Source organism: Lissotriton vulgaris, chromosome 7 (assembly GCF_964263255.1).
Source record: "Lissotriton vulgaris chromosome 7, aLisVul1.2, whole genome shotgun sequence".
Classification (NCBI taxonomy): Eukaryota; Metazoa; Chordata; class Amphibia; order Caudata; family Salamandridae; genus Lissotriton; species Lissotriton vulgaris.
Window position 1 is genome coordinate 170,468,766 of NC_141695.1, and position 25,900 is coordinate 170,494,665.

The window sequence follows — 25,900 nt, forward strand, 5'->3', positions numbered from 1 at the left end:
TTTCGGGACTGCCACCAGTTGTTTAATATCTGACCTCAAAGCCCTATTCGAGCGGTTGGGCTGAACGATGGAGGTATTAATTGGAGGATCCTTGCCTGACAGTGCTTTATGTATAATCAAGAATGCCTTAAATTTGATCCTCTCCTGCATTGGAAGGCAGTGTAGCGAGGCAAGCACAGGCTTAGTTGATATGTGCTTAGGGATATTCAGGAGAAAACGTGCTGCACAGTTTTCCATGATTTTTTTTTTTTTTGTAGTAAGGTGTGGGGCTCCCAGATATAAGGCTTTGTCATAATCAAGGTGTGACCGAATTAATGCTTGAATCAGCAGTTTTCTGGCAGAGAAGGCAGTCTCAAAATTCCATAGCAGCATGCTGAAATCTGTTGTGCTTGCTCCTTGAAGTCCTGATTACGGTCCAGCCATACACCCAGGCTCTTAATCTGTTCTTTCGGGGAGGGGTCTGGACCCAAACAGCTGGGCCAAAACAAATCCATATTCAGAGTGGCAGGATTACCAAGGAGCATCAGCTCAGTCTTGGCTCCATTTAGTTTTAGGTATGATCTGTCCATCCATATTGATATATTTTCAAGGCATAAGGCTAAGCCAGTCCTGAGTTATCCAGTTGATTTAGAGAAACCACCAACTGGGTGTCATCAGCATAAGTGATGATCTGTACTCCAAAAGGCAGTACTACTTCTGCCAGGGAGCTAATATAAATATTAAATAAAGTGAGACTAAGGGAAGATCCCTGAGGAACCCCACATCTGAGGGGCTTTTGTTTTGAGGTGTTTTCATCTTCAAAGACTACAAAAGATAGTCCAGGAAGGACTGCAGCCACTTTAGAATTGTTCCGACCACTCCTGCATCCCTGAGGCTTTGAATCAGCAATTGATGATTCATCATATCGAAGACTGCTTTGAGATCCAACAAAATAAAAGCAATGCAGCCCCCATCATCTATACTTTTTCTTGATTCCTCAACCATAATCAATCAACAACAACAAAGTTTGCCTTCTGCCTGCTGCTATAACCTCAACAACTGTACAGTCAAACAGTACAGAAACACACATTTCAATTCAGAATTCTGACAAGAATTCTTTTTACATCAACAATCCACAAATCTAGCTGTCACCTAGTTCTATAAAAACCTGCTGGGCTGCCAACAAATATATTAACCAACCTCTAGCTTCTTTATTGACTTTGAGGATTTCTCTTCCGATGCATTGGATCCACCACCACTGTTGCCTCAATCATTAAGGCTAAAAGTGTATATATTCTATCTTTGGCTGAAAAGGACATACTTTGTTTCTCCATGGTTAAATCTTTGAATTACAATTGTTACTTTTACTAGTCCTCTGGATTGGTTAGGTGACAGTTTTTTCTTGGTTCTAGATGGGCACTATCTCCCAGGATGCTCTGCAGTACAACTGGTGAACTTGGTTCTCAAATCACACTCGTCATCACATTGAGAATGAGGAGATATTTTCCTAGCCAACATTTCAGCTGTTCAAGTTCCTGTTGGGATTGTTCGGGTTAGGGTATAGGATGATGTGTATGGCCTCACTTAACTTTCAGAAATTTCTTATTTTTATAAACTATCATTGAATTATGTAATTACTTCTAGTGCTGTTTCTGAAAATTGGGATATTGATACAGAGCATGACATGCTATAGATCTAGAGCATTCTAGGATCTTTTCTTCTGATAAATTATGTGAGGGTACATCTATTTGTGACAAAATGTTTTGTTTTCAACATTATGATTATCGTTCTCTACATAAAGCAAGTATTCCATGTGCTATTTGCAATTATACACAATTGTAACATTGCCCTACACCACCACCGGGAGTTCAAACACATTTGCATAGAAGTTAGATTATTTTTCTGCTTATGACACATCTGACCCAGCTTCTTAATATTATAGGCTTGCACAATCACCTGCAAAGAAAAATATGCTAACAGGCAGCAAGCTTATATTCTCTGCTTTTTTTTAATTCCCACACTATAGATATAAAATCAATTTGGGGAACCAAAAACTAGCAAGTTCAGGGAACTGAGGCTTCTTTGCCTGATACCCCAACAAATGATTTTCCTGAAAAAAAAACTGTGCAACAACCATCATCTCTTGGATTAGGTAAGAGAAAAGATCTGAACACAACACACACATTATGAAAACTGGCATCAGTTTACAAAATACAAGATGGGACCTATGCATTGGCACATACAATTTTCCAGACCCCAATTGGAAGGGATAGTTGATTTGGCTATTAAACACTAGGAGATGTCAAGCATAATTCTTAGGTAACATCAAGGGTTTGGACTATGGAACTGGGAAACTAATTGGAGTCTGGCGGTAGGCTCAAACATCCTGTGATTCTGGGCAAATCACTTAATCTCCCCGTGTCTAAAAATTCATGTGTCCTTCCGTAATGCAGCTGGTGCTCATGTTAAGTGCTCTGATACCTTTGGGTCGGGTTTGCGCTATATAAAACTGCAAAAAAAGATCAGTAGCCCTGACCTGCGTTATGTGCAATCTGAACACTCAGGGTGGTGACAACTTACAGTGTTGGGAAGTTGTGCCTTGATTGTGAAAAAAACTCAACACTGTCTCGGATGACACAATACTTGTCTGCACTATCGGTTGGCCTGGATCTCAGTGACTCTTCATTAGGCCCTTGAAGACCACGTCAAAACGCTTCTTGTTTGCAATAAACAATAAAATAAGGAAGGTTTCTCAGCACGAAGGTGCTGAAAGACTGTTTCAAATGGACAGATTGACAGGGCCAATTTAAAACAAAAGCACCTACACCCTAGGCATCTAGGGTATGGAACTGCATGTATGATATTCTGTTATCTGTCCTTATATTGTTACTCACTTTCACCTGCTTCTATCTATTTATCATTGCAGCATATATATTCGATCAAAAAATCAGATGATTCAATAAATATTGAAACTACCCCCAGTTTATTCCTGTATTCCTTGTATATTTCTCTGAGAGAAAGAGAGCACGAGCGAATTCATGAAAGGGTTCTAGATCTGTTACCATGATACCTGGGAGGGCTCAGGCTTGTCATGTTCTGTTTTTTCCAAAACCATTTGCTACCTACCTAGGTGTAGGGGGGCATATGGTGGCACTGTAGTCTAGCTTGCCTCTAGGACAACATGCATGGTGAGAGTGCCTGGAATCAGTCTGGCACCATCCCTACATTTATGTAGCTCAACAAATGTACAGTTTCTAATGGAAAGTGGGGATGCGTCCATTGCATCATGGGACCACATAATGACAATCCCTTCATTATTGGGGTTCTGTTCCATGAATATGTGTGTCTGTGGGCCAGATGGAGATGCATGCAATCCAGGCACAAGGGTCCTCTGAGGACAGGCTTTGGACTAGACCAAGAATGAAGGAATTATATAGTTATATATATTTAATTTGAGATATAAAAGTGACAATGTATGGTTTCCCCCAAGCACAACTGTGTAAGGGAAGGTACACTGAGAGACGGCATCTTGCAGTTGATAACCAGCACAGTGAGTCCACTGTGCAATCACAACATAGTGGGACAGCTAGACATCACTCCGAGTTGCTAGATGACAAAGGTGTCTTGATTTTCAGCCGTGGAAGACGTACCATATTGCGGAAGTTGTGATTCTACCCTAGAGATGGATCGGGATCTGCTGCAGGCTCGAGAATGATGTTCTTGCCCAGTAATGTCATTGAAGGCATTCTCAAAAATAGTTATGATTGAAACACGCAAACTCTCTTTAAAATCACGGCCATTGTAGACGTAGATGATGGGGTTGATGCAGCTGTTGAGAAAGGCCAGGCTAGAGGAGATTGGGATCCCAATGGCCAGTACTGTCGGATCCTGTCCACCATTAGCAATATGTGATAGTTCTAGGAAGCTGAAGACATGGTATGGGAACCAACAAAGGAAGAAACATATGATGACAGCGACAATGATTTTGAAGGGTTTGCTGGATGTTGCCATACGGTTACTGCTCAATTTCTTGGCTATAATGGCATAACAAACCAAAATGACTGAGAATGGAATAAGAAATCCAAGAACAAATGTCACTGAAGTTATTGCTCTATGCCTGTTTAGCTTTTTAAACTTATCTTGTGATTCACTGGGCAATCCAAAGTCCTTATAGCAAAGAATATTCTCATCTCCGTGGGGAGAACTTGTGGTCCGGAACAAAAGATTTGGCCAGCTGACCATCAAAGCTGAAGCCCACACCGCCAGGGCTATGAAGGATGCCAGCCGTGGTGTCCGGTGATTCTGAGCCCAAACAGGCTTTACTACTGAAAGGCAGCGGTCAATGCTGATTGTGATTAGAAAAAAGACACTGGCAAACATATTGAGTGCAACCATCGTGCTGTTGAGTTTGCACATGATGTCGCTGAAGGGCCAGTGGAAGCCCATAGCGGTGTAGGCGATGCTGAAGGGGAGAAAGACTGTGAACGTGAAGTCAGCAATGGCCAAGTTCAGGAACCACACAGAGTTGACCGTCTTCTTCATCCTGAAACCAGCAATCCATATCACTATGCCATTGCCCGTCACCCCCAGTAGGAAAGCGATGGAGTAAAGGAGTGAGCACACAATCTGCAAAATGTTGTTGTATTCAGGTTTGGAAGGCAGTTCACCTGACTCATTATAGTCCCTATAATCGAATGTTACCCCTGACACTGAGTCATGTGTCAACTGGGAGACTGAAGAAAGAATGTCAGAAGCTGTCCAAGTGGAACGCATTGATTTAGGCGGTAATGTGATTTTGTCCATTCTTGTTGTGGCTACTGGCTTCCTGAAAGGTACAAAAAGTCATTACTACTAAGACAAACACAATGTAAAACGCAATCTTTTGTTGTTGTATAAACATTACCGGGAAAGTCCAGTGAATGATGTCACAATACATGTCCTAACACAAGCAGAGGTAATAAAACATGAACAATGAATAGTAAAAAAAGCATGCAGCTGAAAGAAGTGTCATTTTTAAATCCTTCCCTTTATTCTATTTATTTTATTGACCATTTTATTGACCATCTCAATCCATCTATGACTTTCGATAGAAAGCACCATTTGTCCATATTGTTCTTTTTTCCTCTGCATCTGGGTGCATGAGGAGTTGGTTTTCATCAAGCCTATCTCGCTATACCCTATACATCCCTTGTTTTCAGCTGGGTCTCTCTACTCTCATGCACCACAAGGTGCAATCGAGGGTCAGTTTCTGTTTGCCATTTAAATAGACTTAATAGCAGTTATGGTCACTGAATCGGGCCCCCCTGTCCACCAGCATGTTTCCACTGTCCTCTGTGGCACGTGCTCCATGCCTGAAGGACTGTCCTACTGAGCGAGAAATTGGCTTTCCATATAATTTTTCAGTTTCAGATCTGCTGCACAGTGTACTTAATGTAAATTTTAAAGAAAACAATAAGGGATTTACTCAGCCTCTAATGGAATGATGTGCAAACACGTAGGTGATGCAAATTGTGCTTTTCGCACCCTGCCTGTCATTTTGCCATGGGACCTGTATACTAACAGACCTCCCTGCAAAATATCCATTTGGGAACACACGCAAATCAGCCTGTCTAATTAATACTAGTTAGATAGTTCTTGCTTCGACACAGAGATTGCGGACTGCATGGGACAGCAAACCTCCGTCCTGCATTTGCATTTCCAAACAGGAAACAGTGCTTTTTTAAAGCAACCTGTGTCTCTTAAAGGACCAGGTTCAACTTTTAAAACATGTGCTTTTCGGAAGATATCAAGGACAGCATGCAGTGATGTCCAGGTCCACTGCCTACTCGACTTAAAGGGAAACTGCTCTAGCGGGTCAGCTTCCCTATTGAGAACCAGAGAGCAGCCTAACTGAGGTATCAGTTGCAGTCACAAAGCATTGATACATATCATTGTGAATTGCAATTCAAAACGTGTCACAGAACATCTGTTCTAAGTTAGGAATGCTTTGCCAACTCATAAAGAGGGCTTAGTACTTTACAAACGTATATTGCATTAGCAAACTCTGTGGGCCCGATTCACAAAAGTAATCTGCGACAAAATCCTACCTTTATGACTTTTGGTATTCACAAAAGGCATTTAGTAAAAGTAAAGTTAGGATTCCTAACTTTACTACAACTAAACTGAGAAAAATCCTAACTTTACAAAGAAAAATCCTAACTTTACAACTTTTAGTATTCACAAAAGGCATTTGGTAGTAGTAAAGTTAGTATTCCTAACTTTACTACCACTAAACTGAAAAAATCCTAACTTCACGACTTTCAGTATTCACAAAAGGCATTCAGTACATGGTGCCCAAAATTGGCATATTCCAGCATTCTGTGTTTTCTATATGATGCCAGTGAACTGCTGATCCACTGGTATGAAATAGACTTTCCCCTGGGAATCATTTAAAACTCTGCATTCACCATGTTACAAGGACTCGATTTTTAGCTCAACAGGAACTGTATTATGGAAAGTGCCCAAGGGGTGCAACGGGCATGTGCGCCCCCGGGGCAATTTGGTATTACAGAAAGGGCTATAGATGTTTGTGTGGCCCTTCCTGTAATACAGATTGCACTGCCGCATATATAGTAGCACCAGTGCTATCGCTGGAGGGTGGTCCCTCATTTACATGGAGGTGTGCAAATGAAGGAATCCCTTTGCATCTGCCCTGTGCCTTATTATAAACACAGGCGCAGAGGCAAAGAAGCTGTCAAGAAGTGCACTGACAGTGCCCCATCTAAAAGGTGGCATACTGCGCCCTGTGATGGCCGTCATCTGCAGGGAGAAAGATGACCCAATGGACCCCGCTAAACCTCCCTTGCAGTCAGGTGCAGTCACTCACTACAGCCGCCTGCAAGGGGATTTCTCTTCCCTCTTAAAGTGCAGGCGAGTTGACGCCAGCACAGTGAAACATGGAGCGGCAGCTTCAAAGCCGCTCTGTTTTTCACTTGAATTCACTGTAGCCAGGGCAGCACAACTTCAATGTAATAGGGCACACTTATCCTGTTTTCGGCCGGGCGCACCTGTTTTAAGGTGGCACAAACAGGAAAAGTGTGCCCCATGTGTGGAAGGGCGAGGGGTGCCAAAACTTTTGTCACGTTTTTTATTCTTCAAAAATACATATAGTGGACTTTAAAGGAATAAACATCTCACAAGGGTTATATGCCACAGGTTTGAGGTAAATAACACCAGCCAGCACAAATATTGCATTCACAATATTGACTTTCACTAAATAGTCAATGTAATTATACACAGGTGTGAAAAGTGCCTATTTTTGCGTGTTCACTCCCATTTTTTGCTGTTTTGTTTTACTCTCACAATGGAGCACAGCTTTGCAGTCCCCAGTGTATTTGCTCTGACTCATATAACATGGTAAAATTGCCTACATACTAATCTGCAAATTTAACTTCTGAGTAGTCCATAGGATATAGTGCAGGAAATACACCATTGGCATGTAAAAGTTACATTTCACTTGTTGGCTGCAGCACATGTGCCATCCTTTAGGCATCCAATGAAAATATGACTTCAGGACTTCCTGTGTAGTCTGACTACTGCAGATTTTAAACATGGTAGCAAACCTGTACTAATAAACCTTTTTGGCAGGAAAGAACCCTACTTTTAAATATTACATATCATCGCTAGGCATGCCTTCTAGTTCACAAGGTAGGGTGCAAATATTTAAAAGTGGTACATGCAATAATTTAGTGTTGGCATGTAATTTCACTGACTGACTCCCAAAAGTTATTTTCACTGTTTAGGGCTCCAGCTGTCCCATGAGAAAAAGTAAAGTTCAGAACAAAATCACATCTGTGTTATCTTTGGTTTGGAGCAAGCTAGTGAAATAAATCAGGAACTATTTCTAATGTATAAGAAAACTCTAATTCAATGGTAAAGTTGGATTTTTAAAAACAGTTTAGGAAAAAATGTCTTTTAAAAAGTTACACTTTGTCTACCTGAACCTCGGGTCGGCTAATTAGCAGTAGCCTGCCAGTAGCTGACCTGCCAGTGCTTCCAATTAATGAAGTGTGAAAACTGCAGGAAGACCTAGGTATGAGACATGTGCAAAATATCAGCTCAGAATTGTCAGGTGGGGAGGATTCAGGAACTTAATTAACTTATAAGGGACCAGGGTGAGGGCTGCCCTTTCATGAGTATATGCAAAGGCAAAGATAGGTCTTTGGTTTCATAGGCACTAGCCCAGTGGGAGGAGAAGCAGATTTGAGAACCTGTAGGAGACTGTTTATCTCCCTAAACGTACTCATGGCTGCCACACAAGCCACCTTCAGGAACAAAAAGGGTGTGTTATGTTAGATTTTACTTATAATAGTGCTCTTTCAGAGAGTTTGCAGTATGCAAACTGACTGTTCTGAACATGTGGGAAGGGTTTCTCCTAGGAACTTTTTTCTCATTAGTTAAGGTATGTCCAAGTTCACCACCACCCACTTTATACTATATCCTCCAAAAGAGGTACCCCACCCCTAGCTTATCTAGACTTGTAGAAGCACAAAAGAAAACTGGACTAGCAATTTGGGAACTTTTTGAGACCTGAAGGGTTGCACCCACTACCACTTGTACCCAAGACAAAGACTTTCACTCAAAGGGTCACTTGGACTCCTGTGTGACTACAGGGACAGAAAAACTTCAAAAAGCCTTTTACTGAAGTGTCCAGCTGACCACTAGCCACTGACCTTGAACTGGATTTTGTTGTTGGCCTCTGCTGGATGGAAGACTGGCCCCTACACGCTGTCCATGATGTCCTGGGAGCCTTAGTAGTGATCAAGAGGTGCTGCTTTAGAAACTCTGAAATGTTGGGACTTAAAATATTCCAAAATCTCTAGAGCATTTATTTATGTATTTTATTTTAATTTTAATTTTATTTTGAGAGGTTTTATATAGCACTGGCTAGACCTGGAGGTATCAGAGTGCTTTACATAAGGTTCCACAGAAATTACAAAATTACATCAGTTACACGTTACATCAGTTACTAGAAAAACAATAATTTCTGGGCCAGGGAGAAGATCTATGATCTTGCCAGGCCAGATAGGAGGAGGGCTGGGAAGGGTTGTGAATTTTTCGTCAGACCAGACTTTTGCCCAGTAACTGTTGAGTGGAGGTGGCGGCTCCGCCAGCTAATTGCTCCATTTCAGGCTAAGGGTGCGCAGTCCTGCCTGCTCTTCCCTTCCAAACTAAAAGTAATCTTTCAGAGACAAACTAAGTATTTTATATCCAAGGTCCAGGCGAAGGAGTTTTTGAGCTCTATTTAGTTAATAATCAGTTTTTTTCTGTTCACTAGGGTCGGGGCACTTGATGTTGATGACACATTATAATGCGGACTGGGATGATCTTTTTCTTTCTTTTCTATTTTGCTAGGCATTCGCATGTTTAGGCGATCAGCTCTGGTCCTCAAATGTGGTTAAAGGGGAGGTAGGATCCAGGGGAGAGTGGTCGATACCAACCTAAATCATCGCAAGGACCTCAGTACTGTTGCCGTATAAGGGTGGTGTGGGCGATGGGGTGAGTGGGAGTGGCTCGGGGTGTGTGGTTCTGAAATTCTCAAACCTGTCTGCATTATAATCTTGCCCTCACTTAGGCCAGTGCTGTGGGCCCAACGAACAAGTGGCTTTTTGTGCATATATTAATTTGGGTTTCTCTGACTCTGAATGAACTGCAGATAGAGTAACCCTTTTTACCTGGAACTGACCTTTTGTAAAACCAGTTTCGCTAGCTGATCGTTGTCTGAGTTTTTCAATCACTGTTCAGGACCTTGTTAACCATTAGTTTCCTTGCGCATATGTTATCTTAAACAACATCTAAATGGTTTCTTTCCTTAAAGACTTTCTTTTCTGAAACTTGGGTTTTTGCTATGTGTCGTGACTGCCATCTAGTGTTACCTTTTATGTAGGCTTCAGAAGTTAGTTTGTGAGCAAAGCAGTCTGACCTGTTGTGAATCACATATACACATTAACCAGGGATTTCTTCGTGCGCTGGAGTTAATTTTAGAAGCTGGCCTTTCACCTAGGAATTGACCCTGCCAAGCCAATTTCCCTGCAAGATCGGTATTTACCTTTTCCAATCACTATTCAAGACATTTGTTAACTTTTAAAGTTTCTTTATGTATTTGTTATCTGGCACATTATCTGAAACTACTTTTCCTGACTATTTCTCCATTTCATGGGTTATGCTTTCAATTAAGGGTTTGTGCGGGCCTTACCGGATTATTATTTAGATATGCCTAAATATTAACTTGTGGGTTGGGACACTGTAAAATGAGCTTTACTGTATGATGCTGTGTGATGTCATGTACTTTCTATTGGTTGAATTTTGGTGCAGGGGTGTGCATTTTAAATGCACCTTTTTGTGTATAAATAGGGATGTCTCGCCTTAGTAAAATTGATCAGTTTCTTGAGTTGTACACCGTGTTGTATTGCTGGGATTTCTGCTACTAGCTGCAGCTAATAAATTTGATCTCTGACGCCACCTAGAAGTATTCCGTGTCTCTGTATACCAAGGCAAGGGAACCTAGAGGACTCTGGGCGTGTCCCTGACGCCGCTGGGTACTTGAAAATCCGGTTCTTCAGTTGACGCGACCAACGCGGGCCGACTGCAGTGGTACCGGTCCAAGCCTGAAGATTGCGAGGAGACACGTGAGGAAATTCTGGAGGAGGGCCCCCACTTCATCGACCCCTGCATGTCGGCGTGGACCAAAGGAATTTTCTGCGAGGCTTCCCGCTTTCCAACGGCTGCGAAGGACTGCTGCCCTGACTGTCGCCTTGTCTTGGACCCTCCGATTGATGTTTGTAAAGCGAGACGATAGACGGTCTTCTGGTGGCGTGACAGATATTTAGTTAAGTATAAGTGGGTCGCTCCCACGACTTTGTCTGGTTCCTTGGTTTTGATTTGATTGTTTTTGATTTGGCTGCTGCAGTATCCAAAGCCGATGGGCTTGTATATTTACAAGTATATCATTTTTTGATTCCCTTTGAAGTTTGAAACCAGACTAGTGAGCAAGATGCCTGGTCTTGGTAAATTTGGTAATTGGTTTGTTTGTGGTAGTAACAGGGATTCCCGATTGGAGGATTCATGTCCGATACCTCCGGTTGGAACTCCGACTTATGAACTTTACTCCAAACACAGAGTGGGCCCTATTACTTATAAGGAAGTATGGGTCCGCTACACTAAAAAAGATGGTGTTTTACAATGGCCCCCACATGGTAGTTTTGAAACAGAGATTTTAGACAATCTAGAAGTTAAGCTATTTAAGAAGAAAGCCCGGCCGGCAATGTTTGACTATTTCCGCCTTCGGCGTAAGGAAGCCAAACAGAGAGAAATTAAACAAGCAAAGAGAGATAGGAAAGATAAAAATATGTCAGTATTACAAGCTGCTAGACAGTTTAAGGAAGATGGAGAAGAGCGTGCGAGTGAAGTTTTAGATAGACAGCGTTGCATGGGTATAGATAAATGTTATCCGGCCTTGCCGTCTTCTCCTTCGAAAGTGATGGAAGACCCTGAAAAAGATCCTTTGATCTTTCATTTACTGAGATTGCCTCCTCCCTATGTGCAGGGTGCTACTGCGCCTCCATTACCCCCAGTTGTCCCACCCTTTGTTGTTCAACCTCCTGCTGTTGTTCAGCTACCCGGTGCTCCACAGATGGTTTTGCCTTCTCCTGCGCAACCCATTCTAGGGTCGCCAGCCTTGCTACCAGCTTTGCCTCAAACTCCTTTGTCTTCTGCTTCTGCATCTCCGATTTCTACTGTTCTTGTCCCTACGCCTTCCTTGCCTCAGAATACTTATTCTCCTGTTCTTATGTCTGCTTCTTCTCCTTCTGTTCGAAAACGAATGACAGAAACTGTCTCTAATTTGTTGTCACCATTGTTTGAGTCACTGAATATGACCCCTGTTTCGGAACGTAAACAGAGTCGTAGTCAGCTTCCTAGTTCTGAAGAACGGACAGTGTTGGATTTGTTGGCTCGTATGTGGATTTTAAATGCTTCGAGGTATAATTTGCCAGCAGTTATGGATGTTTTCTTTCAGTGGGAACCGCCTAAGCAAAGGTATGTTTTTGATGTAAAGTGTACTTTTCTGCGTCAGGAATGGGAAGATAATGAGTTGGGTCCGATTCCGCAGGATGTGCTTGATGTTCAGTCAGATTTTGCCAAAGGGATGATAGTGGAATCTGATGTTACGGATGCCGTAGAGACGATACTTGCTTTCAGATCTAGGCTTTCGCCTCAGACCTTGTATGAACCTGATTCTTCTGTTAGGAGGAAAGTGAAACAGTACCCTATGAGAGAAGTTCCTCCTGTATGGAAAGAAGCAGTTCAGGCTAATGTAAATCAGGGTATTCAGGCCGCTCCGGCTCATTTTCAGCGAGTATGGGTACATGTCCCTTGGAAGAGAGCAGAGGTCTTGGCTCTTAAGCAGACCTTACCTGACCCTCGTAAGAATCCTGCTGGTTATTACAAGGAGTTGTCCCAGACAGTGGAAGCGTGTATTATGAATTTAGCTGACATCGATATGTTGATGGGTAATGTAGTCCCTCAACCCTTTTGGGCGAAGATTCGTCATGAGAATAATGCTGCTGAATTAGGTGATACCTGGGCGAATATTGTTGCTGCAGATGGTAGACAGGAGGGAGGTGCTAAACCTGAACCTCTAGTTTCAGAATTACCAGGTAGAATTATTAATCTGATGAAAACGATGATGCCCACTTTACGAGTGAATTGGGATAAGTTAGCAGCATGTAAGCAGAAGAAAGACGAGAGTGTATCTGATTTCTTCACTAGGTTTGAAGAAACGTTTATTGATCATAGTGGTCAGGATATGAGTACGGAGGGTGGTCAAAGGTTGTTTGTGGATAAATTTGTCTTTAATTTGCTTCCCGAACTTTCTAATAAGTTAAAGGACTCTGAGAGTTCATGGGCTGTCTCTTCGTCGGCCCAGATATTGGCTACTGCACAATATTATGCGAATAGGGATAAAGATGAGAAGGATAAAGTGGAGAAGAAAACTAAAGAGTTAAAAACGAAAGTTCTTTTGCAGCAAGCGTATCCGCCTCGTCAGAATCAGCCTCAGTTTCAGCAACCTCCACAATTTCAGAGATTGTTACAGAAGCCCGAGCCTTATGTTCAGCGATTCTTTCCTGGCCCTAATCAGTGTGATTATTGCAGAGAGGAAGGTCATTACAAGAATAGTTGCCCGGCTTTGTTACAGCATGCAAATGGTATATCTGGTCAGAGAGGTCGTGGTAGTTTTCAGCAAGCTCCTAGGGGTAGGGGACGTGGTGTGATCCCTCAGAATGATCGTTCCTCTTCCCTATAGAATTCTGCGAATTATTTTGACAGACAGAATGTTCCGAGTGGTCAGTCTGCCCAGTATTATGTTGAGGATTACTATGTCGAAGGTGAGAGTTCTGGTTATAATGATAACTAGGACAGCCAAGGACAAAGTGAGGGAGTAGTGTCAGTTCCAGTAGACCAGAGTGGACCTTATGTTGAAGTGAATACATCAGGTGTGGTAGAACCTTTTCTTTTGGATACTGGTGCGATGAAGAGTTCTATCATGCACTCTAAACTTCCTGGCGCACCTTTGTCTGGCTTGACCAATGTTTCAGTAGGATTTTCAGGCGCCCCAGTTCGTAATCCGGTTTCTAGTCCTTTGTCCCTTTTGATTGGCCCTTGTGAATTGGAAGCTCCACTTATTTTAATGACTGGTTGTGGTGAGAATCTGTTGGGTTTGGACTTGCTGAAAAGATTGTATGCGACATTACATTGTTCTCCTTCGGGAGTACAACTTACCCTTGGTAAGAAAGTGATTTCCCCAATGTATTTGCCACTGGAATTGCGTTCGCTTCCTGATACGCTTTGGGCTACAGGTCCAAATGATGTTGGTCTTTTGCAGATTCCACCGTATGTTGTCACGCTTAAATCGAATGCTAGGCTACCTCGTATTCCACAATACAAGATCTCGAGCGATGGCGAGAGAGCTCTTTTAGGGATTGTTTATGATCTGGTTGAGAAGGGTGTAGTTGAGGAAACGAGAGGTAATGTTTGTAACAGTCCTGTTTTGCCTATCCTTAAACGTACTGATGTTTCTCAGCCACCTGTGTACCGGTTTGTGATCGACCTTCAAGAGGTAAACAAGACAGTCGTGCCACAGTTTCCTGTGGTACCTGATATCACTGCTTTGCTGACTTTGATTCCTGCTTCGGCAGCTTGATTTTCTGTCATCAATTTGAAAATGCTTTCTTCAGTATTCCTTTTGCTGAGGAGAGCAGGGATATTTTTGGCTTCTCATTAGGAGGCCGAAGCTTCCGGTTTAAGAGAGCTCCCCAAGGTTATTGTGAAAGTCTCTCCATCTATAGTCAGGCGTTGAAAACTCAGCTTGACGGTTTTGTGTTACCTGTTGGTGCTATTCTTATTCAGTACTTTGATGACTTGTTGATTACTGCTGATGATGAACAGATTTGTAAAGAGGCTACTCTTTCTTTGTTGCTGTATTTGTCTGACCTTCATCATAAAGTGTCACCTTCAAAGCTGCAATATTGTCGCCAAGAAGTGACCTACTTAGGTCATCTCTTGTCGAAGGAGGGAAGGAGATTGACCCCAGAACGAATTCAAGCAATTGTGCAAATGAGTGTGCCATCCACACAGAGAGAAGTGCGTGCCTTTTTAGGTATTACATCGTATTGTAGACAGTTGATCCCCAATTTTTCACTGTTGGCGATACCTCTGTTAGCATTGACTCTGAAAGATACTCTGCATCCTCTTCCTTGGTCTGACGAATGTCAGAAAAGTTTTTCTGAACTATGCGATGCATTGTGTTCGGCTCCTGTGTTGGGTACTCCAGACTATAGTAAGCCTTTCACGTTGTACGTGCACGAGAGAGAAGGTTGTGCGTTGTCAGTGTTGACACAACCATTTGGGGACAAGCAGCGTCCATGTGCGTATTTCTCCTCTACGTTAGACCCAGTTGCTAAGGCGTTGCCGAGTTGTCTGAGAGCTACAGCTGCAGCGGCTGTTTCTATCCGACAGTCTGCTGGTTTGGTATTGGACAACACGTTGATCGTGATGGTCCCGCATGCAGTGGATACCTTATTAAACAGGACTAAGACACAGCACCTTACTAGTGCACGTCTGTCAGGTTATGAGTTGACACTGTTGGCTAGTCATGTTCACATTAAAAGATGTAATGTGCTAAATCCAGCTACGTTGTTACCGATCTCTACAGAGACAGATCCTCAAGAACAGCATGATTGTTTTCTTCGTACAGAGGAAGAAACGAAAGCTAGAGTTGACCTCAGGGATACTCCTCTTGCGAATGTTGATGGTACCCTATGGGTAGATGGTTCGTGTTTTAAGCTTCCGAATGGTGAAACGACTGCAGCGTATGCTATTACAACTTTACATACAGTTGTTGAGACAGCACGCATACCACAGAATTCTGCGCAAGCAGCAGAATTGATTGCACTGACTAGAGCGTGCGTGTTGTCAGAGGGAAAGCGAGTGAATGTTTACACCGACAGTCAGTATGCATTTGGAGTTGCCCATAGTTTTGGGCGTTTGTGGAGAGAGCGTGGGTTCCTCACTTCCCATGGAACAAAAATTCAGCATGGGCAGTTGGTGAATGAACTTTTGGAATCTCTCACTCTCCCAAAGCAGATTGCAATCATGAAGTGTAGTGCGCATAAGAAAGTTGTGGATGACGTTGGTCGGGGGGAATGCGTTTGCGGATGAAGTTGCGAAGGAAACGGCGAAAGATATGATGAGCCGTATGTATGGTGCAGGCCCAGCTAATTGGGTTATGGCTGGTGGAATGTGTGAAGACACAATAGAAAGTGTGAAAATGATTCAGGCTGAAGCGACTTAGAAAGTAGTGAGTGTTTGGAGAGAAACTACGGGTATGTTGGATTCGACAGGTTGTTGGGTTGAGTTGTCAGAACACCAGCGATGGCTGTTGCCAGATGCGTATGTGCTCCCAGTGGTTACAATGGCTCATGGAATGGCTCACATAAGTTCGAAGGGAACATACAAGTTGTTGTCTCCAGTTTGGCAAAATGCTGGAATTCCGAAATGTGCAGAGAACGTGGTGAAACATTGTATGATTTGTCTGAAGTATAATCCTGGTATGGGAACTCCAACTCCAGCTGGTCATTTTGCTCCTCCTACGTATCCGTTTGAGGTGATACAGCTAGATTATATACATATGGAGAGATGCAACAATTTGAAGTATGTCCTTGTGGTTGTTTGTGCCTTTTCCAGGTGGATAGAGGCCTACCCCCTAAAGGATAATACTGCCTTGTCTACAGCCAAGGTTTTGCCGAGAGAGTACTTCCCTAGGTATGGTTTGCAGAGAATCGTATGGTCGGACAATGGGAGTGAATTTGTGGGTCAAATCATGAAGAAAGTGTGTGCTGGATTGGGAATAAATCAGAAGTTCCATGCAGCAAATCACCCCCAGTCTGCTGGACTTGTTGAATGTTACAATGGTACCTTGAAGCTGAAATTAGCTAAGGTACAAGCGAGCACTGGCCTTACATGGCCGGATGCCTTGCCGTTGGCTCTTTTGTCAACAAGGACTACTGTGCATTCTCGAGTGGGACTTAGTCCGTATGAAATTGTGTTTGGTCGTCCTGCGAATGTTTGGGGTGTGCCTCGTCCTAAAGAATACAGCAGTATTGAGTACCCTATGTTGGTGGATTACTTACATGACTTGACTGCTAAATTACGTGTTCTCCACCAACAGGTCTATGACAGTTTGCCGACAGCTTCTACAAATCCAGGGCACACGATCCAACCTGGTCAATACGTCCTCATCAAGAACTTCCAACGTACCAAGAATTTGGAGCCTAGATGGACTGGTCCCTATTTGGTATTGCTGGTCACTAGAACTGCTGTTAGAGTAGCTGGCAAGAAAAACTGGGTGCATGCCACCCATACGAAAAAAGTTCCTTTACCTTTACCATATGATAAGTGGGTGAGGGATGGTATAGCTGATACAGATTGCGAGCGAGTCCCCACATTTGTGCCTTTTAGTGATGCTCATTTGACATGGACACGGTCAGAACGCGAGGATGATGATGTTCTGCAAGCTGCTGTGCCTCCTCATCTAAAGATTGACACCACCAATCCAGAACTTTTGTTTACGGACCAAACTGTGCCGACTAAATCACGTTACAACCTCCGATCTCGGAATAAATAAAGGGACTTTGAACATTATTTTTTTTTCCACACTGAGATCAAAAAGAGACAATTTCTTCAAGTATTTTGCATTTGACTTTTGTTTTTCTTTTTCTCTTGCTTTTTCTGAAATTGTATTATGGTTTTCTGTTAAATTTTTGATTGGTTACCATTTGCCAGTTGCAGGGTCACGTAGGAGTACCAACGGTTCAGTTTGTGACCTGAGTAGTGGCAGTAGGTCTGCAGGACTTGCAGTGTCCCTACGACCTGCTAATAATCACAGCTGAAGTAATCTGTCAAGATTGCGTGAGCGACATTAGAAAATGGAGATTGTATTGAGGAATGACGATAAAAAGCAAGAGATTAAAAACCGATATTATAGAATGTTGTTCTCTAAGTGTGGTATAGCTTTATCTATTTTAATACTTTTATGTATTCTATTAGCTACTATATTCTGGTTTGTTTCTCCTACACAATTGACGTCTGCACCAACTTCTCAACCTACTCTTTCTTTTTCTACTGTTTCTTCACATGAGTTTCATATGTTACCTGAACATGAACAGACACGAAGATCAGAATTTGTGAACAATTCGTTTATACAGATGTTGCATCAGCATCAGCTAGTTATAAATACCACGAATTGTGGGGTGTGCGGTCTTATGCCACATACTACAGATAAGGGAATGCCATATTTGGTTTTGCCTTTTTTTCCTGACGGGTCAGTTTGGGCACTCCAATCAATGTTTATCTATGCGAATGAAGCCTCTCCTGTACGTTCCGTCAAAGACAATGCAAGTAATAATGCCTTGATACAGGGAATAGTTTATATGATTAGAGATATCGATGCGTATAACGCTATCCCTAGAGATGAGGTACGAACATATGTCGGTTGGAATAAGACGACATATAGTGCTAGCTTGACGGAGAAAGAAAGACAGCGAAGGTCCCCTCCTATTTGGATTGTACCCCACCGAGGTCATCTTTGTTTGCAAGGTAAGGGTCAGAATCCGAGAGCTCAGCTTGGTAAGAGTATGTGTGTTCACACATACGTTTATACGTCCCAGAAATCTCCTCCGTTCGTGCCAGCTAAAGGCACGTATTTTGTTTGTCACGATAGAGCATACACATGGCTGCCATCTGATTTTTCTGGCACATGTTATGTGGCAATTTTTCTTCCCCCTACGTACACTGCTGTTTTTGACTACCATAAGACAAGATATGGTAGAGGTGTAATCAATGCGAAAGATACTGTCGCACAAGAAGCTGGAGACTTCTTTAAGGGTTTCCTACACTTTTGGGGTCCTATGGCTAATAGTAGGAATATTCGTCAGCTTACGAGAGTGGTTGAGGCCACTATAAATGAGACTGCAGGTGCCCTTAGCAATATTACAGCAGAGCTTCAAGCGGATCGCCTTATGACATTACAGAACCGTTTTGTTTTGGATATTATACTTGCAGATAGAGGTGGGGTATGCAAATTGATTAGATCTAGTTGCTGCGTTTTCATACCAGATAATGCCCCGACAGTGTACCAAGCCATCTCTAGACTACATAAGATCTCTGAGTCTATTCATGTGGACGAAGGAGACTGGTCGTTGATGGGATGGTTATGGGAGTTATTGTCCAAATGGGGATGGAAGATTCTGACGTTCCTTGGTATGGCGTTAGCTATCCTTTTCTCGTGTTGTTTATGCATCCAGTGTGGTCCCGCCATTTGTAGTCTTTGTGCTATGATCTGTGTGAGAAGACCAGTTCCGAGAGAAGTGAAGGATAATAAGATGATGTTACAGCAACACCTTGATGACCTGATGAGAATAGATATAGACCTAGATTCAGATTGACATGAGTTTAGGTTATTGCCTACGTAATGGCAAAAGGAGGGTCTGTTGTTCTGAAATTCTCAAACCTGTCTGCATTTTAATCTTGCCCTCACGTAGGCCAGTGCTGTGGGCCCAACGAACAAGTGGCTTTTCGTGCATATATTAATTTGGGTTTCTCTGACTCTGAATGAACTGCAGAGAGAGTAACCCTTTTCACCTGGAACTGACCTTTTGTAAAACCAGTTTCGCTAGCTGATCGATGTCTGAGTTTTTCAATCACTGTTCAGGACCTTGTTAACCATTAGTTTCCTTGCGCATATGTAATCTTAAACAACATCTAAATGGCTTCTTTCCTTAAAGACTTTCTTTTCTGAAACTTGGGTTTTTGCTATGTGTCGTGACTGCCATCTAGTGTTACTTTTTATGTAGGCTTCAGAAGTTAGTTTGTGAGCAAAGCAGTCTGACCTGTTGTGAATCACATATACACTTTAACCAGGGATTTCTTAGTGCGCTGGAGTTAATTTTAGAAGCTGGCCTTTCACCTAGGAATTGACCCTGCCAAGCCAATTTCCCTCCAAGATCGTTATTTACCTTTTCCAATCACTATTCAAGACGTTTGTTAACTTTTAAAGTTTCTTTACGTATTTGTTATCTGGCACATTATCTGAAACTACTTTTCCTGACTATTTCTCCATTTCATGGGTTATGCTTTCAATTAAGGGTTTGTGCGGGCCTTCCAGATTATTATTTAGATATGCCTAAATATTAACTTGTGGGTTGGGACACTGTAAAATGAGCTTTACTGTATGATGCTGTGTGATGTTATGTACTTTCTATTGGTTGAATTTGGTGCAGGGGTGTGGATTTTAAATGTACCTTTTTGTGTATAAATAGGGATGTCTCGCCTTAGTAAAATTGAGCAGTTTCTTGAGTTGTACACCGTGTTGTATTGCTGGGATTTCTGCTACTAGCTGCAGCTAATAAATTTGATCTCTACCGCCACCTAGAAGTATTCTGTGTCTCTGTATACCAAGGCAAGGGAACCTAGAGGACTTTGGGCGTGTCCCTGACGCCGCTGGGTACTTGAAAACCCAGTACTTCAGGCGGGCTCAGGGTGAGGGGGTGAGGTGGGTGAGTTTTTTTCTGGTTCTTAGTCCTAGTCATGGTACCGGTGTTGTCAGGGGTAGCAATAGCTCTGGGATTATGATCAAAAGTATGTTTTTATCAGTGGAGAGTAGGATCTAATTTCTTAGCTAATGGGGCAGAATAGACTGCGACTCAGCGCATGGAACATCAGCGGGCTGAATGACGGGAAAAAGCGCGGTTTGTTGTCTAAGACTGTCCAAACAATGCAGGTTGAAATTTTGTGTCTGCAAGAGAGACACATACCATTGGGGAAGCGCTATTCCTTGAAATTGCCTGGTTATGTTCAATAGCTTGTTCTCTCCAGACATCCATGATTAGAGGGGTGGCCATTCTGCTAAAGAAAGGATTAGGGCTCAGCAAGAAAGTTAAAGAGGATAAGGCGGGCAGGTGGGCGATAGCTGAAATTGTCATAAATAGTAGGTCTCTATCTGTGTGTACGATCTATGGGCCCAATTTAGACAACCCAGAAGTTATTAGATATCTAAATCTCGAATTAGAAGCATAGCCACATTCAATGTTTTTTTGTGGGGATTTCAATATCAATCTATCAGTTCAATTTAATTTGTCGAGTGATCAAAAGTATCCTGGCAGGAAATCTCGGATGTTCAAGGCTCTCAAGACCGTAGTCTTAGAGCATGGGTTTATTGATGCATGGCATCGTCATAATCAAGACGATGATGACTATACTTATTCCTCTACCTCCCATAACAAAATGGCCCATCTAGATAATTTTTTTGTTTCTGATCAGCAGGTAGGGGCGGTCACTATTGTCGCCCTGCCAAGGACCCTATCAGACCCTATCATGGGCATCAATAAGCCCATGCTTTAAGACTACGGTCTTGAGAGCCTTGAAAATCCACTGGTAATGGAATGTCCTTGGGAGCGCCCTACTAAATTTGCTAGATTCTGGCCCTTCGAAAGAAAGTTTATTTTGGATCAATCTTATCGGGATCATCTGGAACGGTGGATTGATGAATTCATGAATATTAATAGGGGAACCACCTCCGACTGCATTGTCTGGGATACGTTCAATGCCACACTGCGTGGTGAGACCAAAAGCTTTGCAGCTGGAAGAGTACTCATGGGCAGATTAAAAGCCCTTTTGAGGAGCCGGAATTAACAACTAATATTCAGCTTGGTCGTGAGACCTATCAGAGTCAACGGTCGGGTGCCATATTAGAATCTAAACTCCTTGAGTTTTTTGGTCTGGATCTAGCCGCGAAATACGTGCAATTTCGCACGCTGATGTATGAATTTAGTGAAAATTCGAGCAAGATTCTCACCAAAAGATTACAACAGAAAAGTATTGCAAATCAAATTGTCAGAGTTCTGGATCAGCTCGGGCTCATCCAGGATACACCAGTGGGTGTAAAGGACATTTATAAGAGTTTTTATACTATGTTGTATGATGAGGATTCTGATAGCTCTCAAAGTGAGACTTTTGCAGATGGTTTTCTGCAGACCCTTGACACCTCTGTGATTACACCAGAGCAGAATGAGGTACTCTTTGCTCCAATTACTTGGGAAGAGGCTGAGTCTGCATTTAAATCTTTGGCTAATGGGAAGGCCTCCGGCCTAGATACTATTCCTTTAGAATTCTATAAGATGTTCTCAGCATTGATTACTCAGGATATGCTGTCAGTATTTAGGGCCGCACAGGGCGGTGCTATACCGGACTCCTGGCGTCAAACTACGGTGGTATTGTTAAAAAAAAAGGTAAGCCTGGGCTAAATCCTTCTTCATATCGCCCAATTTCACTCATAAATACTGACTGAATATATTCTACAATCTTATCCTCTAGACTTGCACATGTCATCACCCCCCTGGTTTTGTTGCGTCAGCACGGGCTTATCCCGGGCAGGGATACAGCTGATCATGTGCGTCAAGTCATTGCACTTATGGACTGGGCCCAGACCACAGGATCCCCCTTGGTGTGATCCTGTTGGACTCCGAGAAGGCATTCAACAGGGTCTCCTGAGGGTTCCTGTGGGCTGTGTTGCGCTGGAAGGGCTTTAGCCCCGAGGTCAGACGGGCCATTCAGTCACTATATATCTCTCCAGTTGCCACAATTCGGATCTCTGGGCAAGAGTTAGGGTGCTTTAACATCAGCAGGGGTACCAGACAAGGATGCCCCTACTCTTTTTCATGTACATCAAGCCCTTCCTTAGCAAAATTGAAGAGAGCGTAGCCATTTATCCGATTAGGGTCAGGGGGGTAGAGTATAAGACACTGGCTTATGCCGACGATATTATGTTTTTAACTAATGATGTTGGATCTGCTTTCCTTGAGTTAGAGACTCTTGCTGCACAATTTGGGCCACTTTCAGGTTATAAGTTAAATATTGCAAAAACTCAGGTAATCCAGTCGGATGCCATGCCCCTTTCTGATGTGTCTGTTATCACAGAAGCAACATATCTCGGGGTCAAAATCTTCCATGCAGTTGCTAACATTTCGGATTTAAACTTTCTTCCGGTTGTCGACTCTGTCAACACTAAGTTGGAGAGGCTAGATCACTTGCATTTGTCACTCTGTGGTCGCTGCAATGTGTTGAAAATGTTAGTCCTTCCAAAGTTTCTCTACCTGTTCAGGACTATTCCTCTGGAGATCTCACAGACAACGCTGGCCAGGGCTGAGAGGATCTGTTTCGGTTCCTTTGGGGATACCGTTGGGCATGAAGACCTGCCAAGTGGACTTGCCTTCCCAGGGATCGATACAGTTTTAAGCTTGTCGTGATGCAGGATTTTGAGCTCCATAAAAAAGACTAAGAAGCTGTTTTAGAGTTTTGCTGTAGAGTTCACTCTGTCAGTGTGGAAAAGGATATTACCTCTGCCATCCTGATGGATTACCGCCTACCAAGTTTAGAGATGACCACCAGCCCAGCTCTTATATCTGTACATTGAAGGAAACTGCTGTCATAGCGGTTCCTAATAATTTAATAAAAGTTTGATGGATGGCCTCCATCATCTTTAATAGTGCTTCACCAAACTTTAAACTTACCAAGCAGAAATACAAAAACTAATGACCCCCACACCCTGGTGAATTTCTGCTAGGGTGTGGAGGTCAATATAGATTTTTGTACCCCTCACTGCCAGAATTGTCTTGGCAGAGATGAACTGGAACAAAAGGCATTACATTGTCCATCCTAAATGGGGTGGGAAGTGTAATGTCCTTCCTCCTACTCTGTTGGGCTGTCGGAGGAAGTATTCCATCAACTGTGCCAATGGGGGCTCTGTTGACAGGGTCGTTAGGGCGTAATTGACAAAGGTAAAGTTTAGACCTGAAGTATAGGTTTAGACCTCAAGTCTAACTTTACCGTAGTAAAGCTAGACTTTTGGTTTAAGTTAGACTTTTTGTCTAAACTCAGACTAAAAGTCTAACTTTATCGCAAATATAGTTAGACTTTAGGTCTAAACTAAGATGGCAGGTCCAAACTTAGGGCCTGATTTAGATCGTGGTGGATGGGTAACTCAGTTACAATGGTAACGGATATCTTGTCAGCTGAAATATAACTCCCATATGAGATAATGCGATTTATATTTTGGTGGACAGGATATCAGTCCGCTTTGTGACAAAGTAACCCATCTGCGAAGATCTAAATCAATCCCTCTGACTTTTTGTCTAAGTTGACCTTTGTGAACCAGACCCTTAAAGTCTGCATGTTTTTAAATCAGCACAGAGGTTGGGTGGTTTGCAGGCAGGACTCTCATTACATTTGATCTGCATCCTTTAAATCGGGCCCTTAGTCCAAAGGTAAAAATCTTGAAAATCTTGACCAGGTGAAGGCTAAAAGATTTCCACCAATATGATGGCTTTGATGGTTGAGAAATTGTACTTTTTGTATGTGCGTTTCCTTCAAAACCCAAGGCCTTCAGTTGGACCTTGACAAATGGCTACCCAGCTTCGAGTGGACTTCTTCGGGTACAGTCTTCCACCGTGTTCTTTTGGAGGATTTCATCCTTGTTTTAAAGACTAAGGCCCCCATAAGGATGGCGGGAGGATCGCCCTCCATTCTGGCGGGGGGCGATCCGCCCGCCATCGTTGCCAAAATGACCCCCCGCCATATTAGTATGGCTGGGGGGTCCGCAGAGGACGGAAAGATTGTCTGCTGCTTTTCCGCCCCGGCCGCCTTGCGACTGGGGCGGAAAAGGGTTCATATGGTGGTGGTTTCTATCAGACACCGCCAGCCATATTACAATGGGCTTTTTCAGATGCCTTTCCGTGGTGGCAATACTGCCACGGAAAGACATGCAGAATCTGCTTTGGGGGCCCAATGCGGGCCCCCATGCACTCCGGGGGGGTGGGGGTGCAAATAGGGGGTACTTATGGTACCCCCAGCAGTTCCATGCACGACATGGCAGGCAGCTCGTAGTGCCTGCCATGCTGTTTATGGAAGTACACAGCATGTCTTCCTGCCATTGTGGCGGGCGGTGCTGAGTGCACCGCCCGCCACAATGGTAGGAATTCTGGATGCGCCTGCCACTGTGGCGGGTGCATCCTAATGCTAGCCACGGGACCCCTGCCCTTATAGCGGGCGGTGCCTTTCACCGGTAGGATGACGGGCGGACAAAGTCCGCCCGTCATCCTAATGGACCCCTAAGTGAAAAGGCAACATATTTTACCAGGATGACCCATGTGGTTTACGTGACTCAGACTCGATTGCAGTCAGCCTGAAATTGCGTCTATGTCCCAGTCAACAACAAACTTTGACTAACGATAACCTTGATTTATCATGGAGCTTTTCTGGCTTAAATCTTTAAACATTTATATCTCAGGTTCTCTTTATAGGATTCCTGTCATTTTGGTGTCATGTTGCTATTCAAATTTGTCTCTATGTTAAAGATTGATTATTTTGTTTACCCTGACAAGTTTGTAATTTTATTACTTGTGATGGGCTCACTTCCCCTCCAAATAAATAACCAATGGGCATATTTACAAGGGCTTTATCTATGCTTTTTTGACTTACAAAGCCAAGAAAGCGAAGATAAAAATATCGCTCTAATTACAAGAGGGTGCTAACATGCATAATCGCATTTTAGCACCTTTTTTCCAATGCCTCCTTTTGCATCTCCAATGAGATGCAAAGTGTGCGTTACTGGGCGTACCCCAGATGGACTACCTTGCAAACATAGCTGATGTTTACATTGCGATATTTACAAGGCAGCCCACATGATTTTAGCACACGTTAGATTTTGGCGAAAATGGCTGTTTTCGCAAAAATCTAAAGTCTGCTAAAATCCTGACTTAGCCATCCCTAACATAGGGGGTGGATTATGCTGATATGACCCTGTGAGTCGTATCAGCAAGGTTATCACCATTTTGCAGGGAACATCGCTGGAAAACCAGCGATGTTCCCTGCAAAAGGGCAATAACCTCACTTTCTCTGGAATTTTTACGTTCCAGAGGTAGCCTGTGATAATATAATTATCGCTAAACACGGCCAGCGATAATTATCGCTGGCCGTTGTTAATATGCCCCCTCGTTTGTTATAACATGAAGTATAGATCTACTTACTTTGATGATACAGTGGCAGTTGAAGTTGTGGATGCGATATTCCTGCATATTGATATTGAAACCATAATACTGTCTCCTTAACTCCTCAAGGTATCAGCTGATGTCGCACCATTACATTTAATAATGCGTGCATGGTTTTACCCAATTAACAGGGACTATTTGCTGAACATTGAAGCTATCTAGAACATAAAGTTTCACCACTAAAAGCAACACATCCCGATAAAAAAGGCTTAATTTGACTATGG

General features: G+C 43.0%; 1 protein-coding gene across 2 annotated transcripts in view; it reads right to left on the reverse strand.

Annotated features, from left to right (window-relative positions):
• Positions 1–239: 239 nt before the first annotated feature.
• LOC147701099 (chemerin-like receptor 1) overlaps positions 240–25,900 on the reverse strand; it is a 71,730-nt gene continuing 46,069 nt past the window's right edge. The window contains exon 3 of one of the 2 annotated variants that reach the window (XM_086928571.1): positions 240–4,804. In XM_086928571.1, the coding sequence (XP_086784697.1) occupies positions 3,586–4,782 (1,197 nt within the window). In that variant the 5' untranslated portion in view covers positions 4,783–4,804 and the 3' untranslated portion in view covers positions 240–3,585. The remainder of the gene's footprint in view (positions 4,805–25,900) is intronic. The other variant, XM_086928572.1, reaches the window with a different exon arrangement.